Genomic DNA, 12,026 nt, shown 5'->3' on the forward strand with positions numbered 1-12,026 from the left:
AACAGTCACAAATGTGGGACCCACTAATTCCACATTGCAAAAGTGCAAGCACCAAAAGGGAATGGTTATCAAGGTTATCCCCAATAAGCTTTTGTTTTATGGGGCCATGGGGGTATTCAAAAGAGATCTTATCAAGTCTCATTCTACAACAATGATGCACAAAGTGGATACAATTTTGGGTCTATAATTTGGCTTGATGGTAAACATTATGTTCATACAATATTTGCAGTCAATACTAAATGAAGATAAACATAAATACGCTCACAACATACTCATACATATAGTAGTCTTTAATACATTACAAAAACATGTATACATAATTGTCATTTTTATTTATTTATTTTGTTTTGCTTTTTTTTTTTCTTTTTTTGGTTTGGAACTATAATTTAGATGGGAGTGAGCGGTTTCTAAGTACAAACTAGAATTTGTAATTGAATTTATAAACTTCTCTAAGTGCTCAATATCCAATTAGTTGACTTTGTTTTATACCAAGTAGTATTCAATATTAGACACTTCTTTTTCTTTATTTTGGCTAGCAATTCCTCTTGCAAAAATAACAGCTAATGATCCAAAACAGAATATTCACAAGAAAATTATTCTCAATGTTATTTTTATTCCTTGGATTCTTAGTTTCTTACTATTTCATAGCAAAGGCCATGCTGCTGGCTGTTTAAAGTTTTGGAAGTTATTTCAAATTTAAATCCCTGGGGGAATAATCATAATCAATTAATCATCATTTTATGTAATCCGGATCATTTGGATCTCAAATAATCCTTTGACTAAAGTTTGAAAAAGGTTACCATTCAACTATGTAAAGACTACTCTCAACATATACATCATGAAATTGAATAGGTTTCGTACTTTCTAATGAGAGAATGAAAACGATCATCACAAACAAGTTCAGCAGATCACTTCTTGCTTGGCTCCAACTTCATCTCCTGAAGATTCAGCAACAGATCATCTGAGTTCAGGTAAACCTTGTTTGCTGCGTTGGATACGGTATTCGCAATCTCTCTTGCGGCTTCGATCTTCCTCAGTGTGATAAAAGCTGGATTGTTGGCAATAGCTTGTCCAATAAGTTGGGCACTTTTTGCTTCTCCCTGATGAGTAAAGGAGGTGTAACGAAGATCAGGGGAAACTAAATATTATGAAAGCAAGATTAATTAGCAGTGGTTTAATGAAATAACCCAACATATTCACCCAAAATAAAAAAACAGAACTCGGCATCCAGACCAATGTTTTTCAGTGAGTTTTTCAGGTTGGATTTCCAGAACAAGAACTAATGAAAATGAAGTTGTAATAGTCTAACCAGCAAGTAACACCACTAGCATGTACATAAGCCGGTGCATTGTAAAAGGAAACAAGAAATAAATGCAGCAATTTGTACTATGCACTAGTTCGTAATGATAAATATGAATTCATAATTTATTCTCACCTGTGCTCTAATTACGGCACTTCTCTTGTCTTGTTCAGCTTTCTCCACAACAAATTTAGCCCTCTCAGCTTCTTGTGCAGCCACCTGTTTGGCTTCAATTGCAGCAGTAAACTCCTTGCCAAACGTTAGAGTGGTAATTGACACATCATCAAGGGCGATATTGAAGTTAACAGCCCTCTCAGTCAGAACCTTCCAGATTTCCCTACTAACAGCCTACAAATAATAAGTCAATTAAAATTAAAACATACTTCCTTCATGTTAGAACTGGACCTTTCAACTTGACAAGGAAAACAATGCATGGAATGCAAGAAACTAGAAGGGATATGTACAAAACAACCAAAGCAATTCCCCTAGTTAACACAGTAAATCTCCTCATGTGGATAGTTACACAAAATGCACTTCGGTAGTGCGTAAATGGTAATGATAACTTAGTTCAGCAGAATTAATTCACTTGGATGTACCCATTGTGCTTACCATAACAATAATACAAACCAAAAAATTATTTTAACAATTTGAAACTGCGATTCTATAAAAGACATCTCAGCAACTGGAAACTTCGTTGGAATGGTTGAGTTTTTTCATACACGTTCATACACAACCTTTCAGAAACATTATATACGCAAGGATTACTGATTACCTCGCGCTGAGTAATAAGCTGGCTGGCATTGTATTGGGCGACAACAGCTTTCAAGGTTTCATGTATAATTGAAGGTAAAACCCTTTCATTGAAGTTCTCACCAAGGGTCCGATAAATTGTAGGTAACTCGCTTGGCAAAGGACGAGTAAGGACTCGAAGCCCAATTTTCACCTGTATGACATTTATATGCAATTTTAATAAGGTAAACATTTCACAAGGTTGAATAATTAAAAATATGAACTGTTTCATGATAATTTTCTCAAAACACTATCATTGAACAATCTAGATAGCTAAAAAAGACAGCAAGAAGAATACAAATAAAAACATCATGCAGATAGTTGAGTTGACAAGGAGAATTGAAGCTTTGAAAATCGAATACTAATGTGTCTGCCAAAAGATATTCAAACTTAAAGCAGCTTGCAAATTCAAAATGAAATCATTTTAAAACAAAATATGCAAGGTGATAGACTTGGTCTACATCATTCCAATATTGAAATGCATTTAAGGAACACCTGTTAGGTTCTAAAGTTGTTAAGGTTATATAGCATATCCACTTTATGCAGAGCATTATGAAATAGAATCATCATGAAAAAAATAAAAACAACTCTTAGAAAAAAGTATATTTACCATCTGGAGATCACGACTTCCTGAGGTACTCTCAACTAGATGCGGTCGTGTTCGAACATCATATATGACAGGCCTCTCAAACCATGGAACAACGAAGTGTGTCCCTTCCGGATAGACCTACAGATTACAGATGACATCATATTTTTTAAAACATAAAGGGAACACAATTGTTTTGCAATTGCTATTGATAACACTTCCAAACAACCCTGACAAATAACTAGATCCCTTGAAAGATAACAACCTATGATCAAAGAAGAGCAAAAATCTTATACGAGCAATCACAACAACATCAAAAGCACTGCAAAGATAATTAAATGATATGGATATTCATGAAAATTTTCTCATCCATGAAGATTTCCTCCCCATTTTTTCTTCCCAACAATCATACCACAAACACGAAAACAATTTACTAAAAGAGACCTTGTCTTTGACACCAATTAAACGGTTGAAAACAATAGCTCGGTGTCCTCCCTCAACATTGTAGAGACTGTTGGCAGCAGCATACAAACCAATCCCACCGATCACACTCAGCTTCAACAGCGCCGACGCTGCGCCACCACCAGCACCTCCGGGAACGTTCGGAACCTTCATGTTCTTCAGATTCATTTTCCCTCACACAACAGAAAACAAAGCTCAGTCACCAGCGGAATTTCACCCCTGAAATATGCGATTATTCAAATGGTATCATATCAAAACACACGCAGAGAAATAATTCAAAGGCAAGATATTCTAATGATCAAATGCAATCAATCAAGTTAATGAGGAAACCAATGTATAGAGATTGAAAGGGAGAAATGCTTGTTTCTTTTTGCGAAATTTCTGAATATAGTAGAAATGAAAAAAAAATGTCGGTGATTGAGAAAGAAAGCGAGCAAATCTGCATTTCAAGATCGAATAATTTTTGTAAGAAAAACTAGCAGAAGATGAGGAACTACCTTCCGAATTGTGATCGAGGACGATGGGGAGAAGGGTTTTGTGGGGTTTAGGGTTTTAAAACAGACTGTGCCATGCATGGAAATATTTAAATTCAATCAACTGAAATATGTAATTTATATATAAAATGAAATTAAATAAAAATTTAAAAAATATTTCAATATAAAAAATATCAACATATTATTATAATGAGTAAATAGCCAAATTGGTCCCCGAAAGATAGCCCATTCTTCAAACGAGTCCCCGTAAGAAAAAGATAATAAAATTTGTCCCCGAAAAATTTAAAATTGGTAACGTTAGTCCTTCCGTCAAATGTTTCAGTAACGGCGTGAAGATATGCTGACCTGGCCGTTAGTGTGACACGTAGGCGAAGGATGAAACGGCGTCGTTTTCTTAGTTGCTCCTTTACAACGCTTGGTTTTCATCCCTGTTTCGTATTCTCTCTCAAGTTGCATCCTTCTTCTGAAAAGAAAGAACCCCTGCAATCCCTTCATCTTAGTTGTTTCCTCCAGGAAGACGAAGCATTGAACGACGACGACCAAGCTTGACCGACGACGACAGTGTGTTGGAGTTGTTGGTGAGCAGTTTGCGACGACGTTGGTCAACCGAAAAGGGCACTCCATCGCCTTGCGTGAGAGGTAGGTTAGCTAGCTTTTCTTATTTTGTGAGAGTGATTCTGGTTTTATCTCCTGATCAATGTGGTTGTGTTATCGTTGGACTTCCATTGTTACTGTTTGTAATGTTAGGGTTTAGGAGAATGTGTACAGGCTTAGGGCTTTGGTGATTAGCCATGATATGACCCTGTTTTTGGATTGTTGAGAACGTTGTTTGTGCTATGTGTATGTGCATGTGTGTGTGTTAGATACATTTTGGGAGTTGATGTTGAATATGCTTTGCCTCTCCATGAAATAAATTTGCATCAGTTGTTGCTGTTTTGGTTACAGATGGAAGGTCCCCCAATGACCTTTGTATTTCACCATGGTGGGAAGTTCCAAACAGATGAATCAGGCTATCTGTGTTATGAACCAGATAATACTGAAGTATTAATGGGTGTAGATTTAGACACTCTAGACGTTTTCTTTGTGAAGGGATACTACAAGGAGCTGGATATGTTGAGATGAACAACTGCTTGTGGAAAGTTCCTGGAACGCTGCTGGAAAATGGGTTGAGGAAGCTAGAAAATGACACGGATCTGTTGGAATTGGTTAAGGATTGCAGGAGGAATCATCACCTCATCAACATCTATTTTGAGCATGTTGTGTCTAAGCCACACGTGGTTGACTGCATGAGTGAGGATGATGATGAAACACTTTGTTTGCCAACCATCCCTGAAGAAGCAGAGAAACCAAAGAAGGACCACAGTGATGCAATGTCCCAAGATTACTGTAAGACAACAAAAAAATCACCTCAGCCAAAAAGAGCCAAAACTCAACCCACTCCTAATGCTACTCCTCAGCCCATACCTAAGCTAACTCCTCAGCCCACACCTGAGCCCACTCCTCAGCCCACACATAAGCCCACACTTAAAGCTACACCTGAGCCCACACCTCAGCCCACACCTCAGCCCACTCCTGAGCCCATACCTAAGCCTAACCCCCAACCCACATGTACGCCCACACCTAAGCCCACTCCAAAGCCCAAAACCAAGCCCATGCAAAAGCCCGTCCAGCAACCCAAACCTTGGACTAAACCCCAGGCTGCTAAAGGGAGTAGCAAGACTACAGCAGCCGACAAGATCAGCAAGAAGGTGAAAGCCACAACCAGTACAAGATCTGGAAGGCAGGCTAAGGCAACTCCAGTTGCAGATGATAGTCAATCTCATGATTCAGATTCATATGATAGTGCTGAAGACAGTTTGTACAAGCCTCCAAAAGGTGCAGGAGATTCCATATACAGTAGTAGTGAGAGTGATAGTGGAGTTGATAGAGTAGAGTCTTCTTCGGCCAAGAAAGTAGATAACAGAGAGAAACATAGGCCTGCTGCTCACAGAAGAAGGGAGAAAGCTATTGACACTGATGACTCGAGCTATGAGGACATCAAATCTGATGAATGCTCTAATGGAGGTACTTAATTGTGTGTCTGTTATTGAATTTACTTGTTTAACAGATCTGATTCCACTAATGTAGTTTTTCTACACAAATCTTATGGTATTTTCATGTAATTTCAGATTCAGATGACGAATTTGATTGGGAAGATTCATCAGATGGAGATGAATGGAAGTCAGAAGATTCTGCCCATGAGTTAGACTCTAAAGATGAAGGGCCAGCTGTGTATCCACATTATAATGACAAGGCCAAATTTGGTGATCTGAAGTTTGAGGTTAGTATGGTTTTCAAATCCAAGCAACATTTTATGGCTGCCACTAGAGATTACACTATACAATGGGATAGGAATATTAGGTTCTGTAAGAATGACAAGGTTAGAGTGAGGGCGGTTTGTAAGTGTGAAGACTGTCCATGGGTAGTATATTGTAGACACAACCCCAGTGATGGTTCCTGGCAGATAAAAATACTAGTTGACAATCACACTTGCGCAAGAAAGTGAAAAAACAGAGCTGCTACATTAGAATGGACTGTGAACAAGTTATACCCAAAACTTAGGAAGCACCCTAAGATGAAGCATAGGGAGGTGTATGAGTGGTTTGTTAGGAAGTGCAACGTGAAGCTGAATAGTTCATGCATAACCCGAGCTCTTAAGGCATCTAGGAAGATAGTTGAAGGGGATGAGATTGCTCAATACGGGTTGATATGGAATTATGCACATGAATTGCTCACTGCCAACCCAGGTTCGACAGTTCAGGTGGGTGTGATTCCCATAACTGATAATCCGCCTCAATTCGAGAGATTTTATGTCTGTCTAGATGCTTGTAAGAAGGGTTTCAAAGCAGGCTGTAGGCCATTGATAGGTCTAGATGGGGCATTCCTGAAAACATTACACGGAGGACAGCTTCTCACTGCATGCGGACAGGATGCAAACAATCACATTTTTGTGATTGCATACGCAATTGTTGATGTTGAGAACAAAGAGAACTGGAAATGGTTCTTGGAGCTGCCACTATCAGACATGCAAAAGGTGAGGACTAATTTAAATCACGATTTGATTTTTAAGGACTCTTTTGATTTAATGATGCTTCTTTGAGGACTGTTATGACTGTAAATCTTGTCGGGCTTGACTTTTTTTGCAGGGGTTAATACCAGCAGTCAAGGAACTCGTCCCAACTATTCCACACAGATTTTGTGTGTGGCATTTATGGAGGAACTTCTCCAAACAGTGGGGCAGCGTCGAACTTAAGAACTTGGTTTGGGAGTGTGCAAGATCGAGGACCCCGGTTGAGTTCGAAAGGAGTATGAATAGAGTCAAAAGGATTAATCAAAAAGCTTGGGAATACTTAGCCAAGTGGCCGAAGGAAGCTTGGACCAAAGCCCATTTCAGTGAAGGGCCAAAGGTCGACAATATTTGCAACAACGCTTGTGAATCCTTCAATGCAAAGACGAAGCATGACAGAGGTAAGCCTATTCTGAGTCTGGCAGAGGAGGTACGAAGAATGGTTATGAAAAGCATGTCTGATAATAGACTGAAGCTTTTGAGTTATCAAGGAAAACTTGCTCCAGTTCAGCAGAGTAGGCTGGAATCTCTTATTAATATCCAGAAACTGGCTCCCTACTGGTCGGGTGATGCGAAAGAGGAAGTCTATGAAGTCCAAGGATGCCTACTAATATGGTGGTAGATCTGGAGAAGATACTTGCTTCTGCAGGTTTTGGCAGTTGACAGGTTGAATTCATAACTTATTTCATCTTTCATATGCATACCATGATTCATCTTAACTGAATGCCTTTTTTTCTAAAAATATAGGCATGCCTTGTATGCACGCATATCAGCCATCCAAAAAAAATGATAAGAGTCCTGAAGAGTATTGCCGAATGGTTGAGCATGGATGCTTACAGAAGAACATACCAATTCAATGTTAATCTTGTCAAGGGACAAGATCTATGGAGAAACTGGTTCTCCTGCACCTGTTCCACCTCCTATCAAACCCAAACCAGGCAGACCAACAACAAATAGAAGGAAGGACAAGGATGAAGGACCCACTGGCACGAATACAAAAATAAAAAGGAAGTATGCTCCAATTCGGTGCATGTACTGTGGAGAGGTGGGCCACAACAAGAGAACTTGCAGCAAGAAAAAGCAAGACGATGCTCAGGAGAAAGCAAGGATGATGCAATTGCAGCTTGCAGTTGTTCAACAACCACAACCTGCACCTAGTCCAGTAGCAGAAAAGAAAGATCACACTCAGACTATACAAACACCACCTGCAGTAACAGTAGCTGCTCCAGATGAACAAACTGAAATTTCTGTTACTCAGCATGCTCAGCTTCCACTGACACAACAGTCCCAAACCTCAAGCAATGTCACTCAGGTAATGTTGTAAAAAATTTTAATTTTAGCATTGGTTACTTGTAGCTATTTTTGATTTCAGACAATGATGATGAAAACTGTTTGATGCAGACTAGAAAAAGAGGAAGGCCTCCAAAACTCCATGTAACCAGGGCCAGGGCAAAGGGAAATGCCTCTCCAGGAGCAGTTGCTGTATCTGCTAAAACCATCAAGGGTAGCAGCTCCACAACAGCCAAGAAACTTGCCATCTTCATGACATTTGTTCCAACTCCGGGTTTCAAACCTCCCAGTAAAAAAGACATGGAATGATTTCAAGACTTGAAGACATAAGATATAGGGCATTTAGTATCTGTTATTTTGTCGGGGCTAAATTTTAGTTTTTATAAACAATGTGGGAGTTGTGGTATCTTCAATAGCCCTGTTTTTTGTATAGCCCTTTATGGTATACTGCTTTGAACTGTCAGCTACAACCTTTTGGATTATTATCATGTTAAAACAATGTTCTTATTTGAATCTGAGACAATGGAAACTAGTTCACCATTGGTGATGTTATCATGTTTTTCTATTTCTACTTCACTTAATTTTAATTCTGCTATGACTGATTTGCTTATATTATGTTATGATAAAAAACAAAATTGCATGTAAATAACCTTTTTACTAGTAAAGAAACATCAACATACATGGTTTTCACAACAACAGAAAACTGTCAAGGTTCACAGCATCATCCTTTTCACCTTTTCACAGTAACTGCTTCACTTCCCACTAAAGAACATACACATAATCATAAAAACCACAATCACAACTATTAATCCAAAATACAGTTGCATCCTAAGTGCTTTTACTTCAGCTTCTAAGGTCATCATTCTCCAAGATATGTTATGGTTTAACAAAGCAGCATCACTCTCCATTTGTGCATCAGTTTTAACTTCTCCTAAGTTCTCTAATCCTTTATAGTCGTCGTCCTCAGCCCACCTAAAGTAATTGCAGTGGCTGCCCTTCTGCACAACCTCAGGGAACCAAATTTTCAAAATCCAACTAAAATCATTTGAAGCTTCAAGAAGACTACATTGATAACTCACCCGGTATCTTGGACAAGCATGGAACAATCTATCAGAATTTTCTCTTGTCCCAGACTTCTTAATCACTGTCTTCAGCCCACAAAAGCAAACTTGGTCAGAGTTCTTCCTCCACCACCGCAGCGAAGAGCTCGAGGCATGGCTTCCGTGTGATTGCGACACATGTCCACTGCGACCCCCACCTACTTTACCCATCGTGCAACCGCTCATGAATTTTCGGCCTCTGCAGAATCAAGCTCAAGCTGCAGCAACAATGGCAATTTAAAACGAAGAGGGGATTAGGGTTTAGGGACCTAGGACTAATTTGACATACATATGGAAACATATCTTGTCACCAGCCACTCTGCGCCAAGCTGGCATGCTCATATGCCACACTGACAGCCACCTAAGCAACAGTTAACGGCGTCACTGACGGAATTGACGGAAATTTGACGGAAGGACTAACGTTACCAATTTTAAATTTTTCGGGGACAAATTTTATTATCTTTTTCTTACGGGGACTCGTTTGAAGAATGGGCTATCTTTCGGGGACCAATTTGGCTATTTACTCTTATTATAATTTATCAAAAAATTAAAAATAATATTTTTTATGTCTTATCTTAAAAAAAATTTATATTTATATTTTTTTATTAAAGATAAAGAATTTTATTAAAAGATAAATATCAAATTGGTATCTAATTCTGATACTGATAAAATACTACCTAATTTTTGTTATTGACAAAATAGTTTCCGAATGATTTTAAAATGTCTCTAACAAAGACTAGTGAGAGACAAAATAATTTTCCACTATGACAAAGTTCATGTGTGTTCAATTCCTTGGCTTCTTCAAGTTGCAATAGCTTCTTCGAAGAGCATCAAATGTCATGAGTACAAAATTAACTATCTCACGGTCAGCGTCACTCCTTTTTTCTAGAGTAAGACTGATCGACGAAGACAATACAAAATTTGAATCTTGATTTACCCTGCTCCTCTTTTGGGATGATTTGTTGCCTTGTGAATTTGAGGCTAAACGCTTTTGGGCATTAGCAACACCATTGAACCCTTCAAATGATGAACCAGCATCCACATTAGGTCCGCGTAGGTTTACTTCTTCAACTAGGGGGCTCCTATAGAGCCGTAATGGAGTTGGAGCCGGTATGGATGTGTTAGATGACTTGCAGCCACGCATATGTGGTGCCATACAATTCTGGTCATTAACAACACCATTGAGCCCATCCATGGGCGAAGAACCATTACCATTTCCTCCGTGCAGGGTTTCTTCTTCAACCAGAGGACTCCTAAAGGACCTTAATGGAACCGGAGCTGGAATAGAACCAGGAGGTGGTTTGCTTCCACACATATCTGGTGCTGCATGGTTTCGGTCATTAGCAGCACCACTAAGCCCCTCCATTGATGAAGACCCATCACCATCAGCTCTACGCGGGGCTGCTTTTTCAACTACTGAACTCCTAAATGACCTTACTGGCGCAGGGGATGCTCGAGATTCTTGATTTACACCCACGGGCAAAAATGGAGAAAATCCATATGGGGGCTGGGCAGATGTAGAACCTAGGGTAGATTCCGGGAACACTGGAGCCAAACTACGCAAGGGTTTAACATATACAATCCCTAACTTATAAACAGAATCTGATGAGTTTTGACATAATCCTTCTTCCATTATTATAACCCTCCCTAACTTTCAATAAAGTAACAGTACAAGCAAGCTTCATAAGTTAAAAATTAATCACCTTTATTCTTCCTTCAAATTCACAACTTCATAAAGCAACTCAACTTGGAACATCTCGTCATTTTGCTACAGAAAACCAAAAAAAAAAGGTGTTAGAAAAGTACGGGAAAATGAAATCAAAGCAATAGGTTTCATTGAAACACATATAAGAAGCAGTTTACGAGAATTTGAATATAAAACAGGAGAAATTTCAAATTTTTACATAACTATAACTAGTGTATTAAATTGAATGAAATGGCAATTTCAATTCAATATTTTACGAATTGTATTTATTTATATTAGGTTAAATATTATATGTGTTATTTAATAATTTTCTTTCTCATTACCACTATCTAATCAAATCTTTTTAAACATCAAACAATTCTAATACAATAAATATATAAATTGGTATAGCATGTCTAGAATTTTTTAAATAAATTAATCTATTTATAAAATTATTTTCTAAATATAATTGATTAAAATTTCAATTTCTCAAAAATATTATAGACTAAATTATTGTTTTATTTTACAGTAGTTTAATATGTATAATATTTAAAAAATTAAAGACTAATTTATTTTTATTTTCTTAAAATTGGACACAGAAAAATTTGACGTGGCATTCACCAACGCTAATGTGAAGGGTTACTCAGAATTAAGTGTCATGTTAGCTTAGAGAGAATGGATAGGAATCGATTTGTCTCCCTCCATTCTCCAAAAAACGACGTCGTTTCTGAATCTGTCCAAAAGCAAAACCTAATTTTAGTGGGTGATTGCACCCTAAGCCTCTCCTTATTCTCTGATCTGCAAAATTAAAGACAAACCCTAGGACAAAATGAACTTGAGAATTGGAGGTGATAATTCGAGTTGCAATATGAACTCAAGTGAGAGCATTGAAATTCGGAGAAAGAAGAGATAGTTCTCCCCAAAGTGCTATTGCGGTCTCATGCTATTATATTTATGTCTAGGACTGAAAACAATCCAAATATATTATTCTTATGTTATCCTTATTTTAAGGTATCTTAAGTTTAATAATGTGTTGATTCCAGATAGGTTTAATAATGTCCAAGTTTAATTTTGTATTCACTGTTAATTTCTGATACGTGCTTTAAATGTTCGTGATATGAAGAGTTCAAGAGTTATTTAGAAGATATTTTAGTTTCATTTTAGAATATTTTATTTAATGTATTTTGATTTTTTATTTAATTACTAAATTGGACC

General features: G+C 37.8%; 2 protein-coding genes across 2 annotated transcripts; one reads left to right on the top strand and one right to left on the bottom strand.

Annotated features, from left to right (window-relative positions):
• Positions 1-678: 678 nt before the first annotated feature.
• On the bottom strand, positions 679-3,711 carry LOC130956068 (prohibitin-1, mitochondrial-like). Its single transcript, XM_057883093.1, has 6 exons — positions 3,635-3,711; positions 3,120-3,356; positions 2,700-2,816; positions 2,073-2,243; positions 1,436-1,648; positions 679-1,100 (listed from the first exon to the last, which is right to left on the bottom strand). The coding sequence occupies exons 2-6, from the start codon at positions 3,303-3,305 to the stop codon at positions 909-911; spliced, it is 879 nt and encodes a 292-aa protein (XP_057739076.1). The 5' UTR covers positions 3,306-3,356; positions 3,635-3,711; the 3' UTR covers positions 679-908.
• A 1,038-nt stretch (positions 3,712-4,749) lies between these two features.
• On the top strand, positions 4,750-6,176 carry LOC130956755 (uncharacterized). The gene is made up of 2 exons (XM_057883747.1): positions 4,750-5,695; positions 5,800-6,176. The coding sequence occupies exons 1-2, from the start codon at positions 4,750-4,752 to the stop codon at positions 6,174-6,176; spliced, it is 1,323 nt and encodes a 440-aa protein (XP_057739730.1).
• The last annotated feature ends 5,850 nt before the right edge of the window (positions 6,177-12,026 follow it).

The sequence above is a fragment of the Arachis stenosperma genome, chromosome 10, assembly GCF_014773155.1.
Source record: "Arachis stenosperma cultivar V10309 chromosome 10, arast.V10309.gnm1.PFL2, whole genome shotgun sequence".
Taxonomy (NCBI): Eukaryota; Viridiplantae; Streptophyta; class Magnoliopsida; order Fabales; family Fabaceae; genus Arachis; species Arachis stenosperma.

Coding starts and splice junctions, on each gene's coding strand:
- LOC130956068 (XM_057883093.1), bottom strand. CDS start 3,305: ATGAATCTGAAGAACATGAAGGTTCCGAACGTTCCCGGAGGTGCTGGT. Junction 2,817..3,119: donor TAATTGGTGTCAAAGACAAG/GTCTCTTTTAGT, acceptor TGTAATCTGTAG/GTCTATCCGGAAGGGACACA. Junction 1,649..2,072: donor AGCTTATTACTCAGCGCGAG/GTAATCAGTAAT, acceptor TATTATTTGTAG/GCTGTTAGTAGGGAAATCTG.
- LOC130956755 (XM_057883747.1), top strand. CDS start 4,750: ATGAACAACTGCTTGTGGAAAGTTCCTGGAACGCTGCTGGAAAATGGG. Junction 5,696..5,799: donor TGATGAATGCTCTAATGGAG/GTACTTAATTGT, acceptor ATGTAATTTCAG/ATTCAGATGACGAATTTGAT.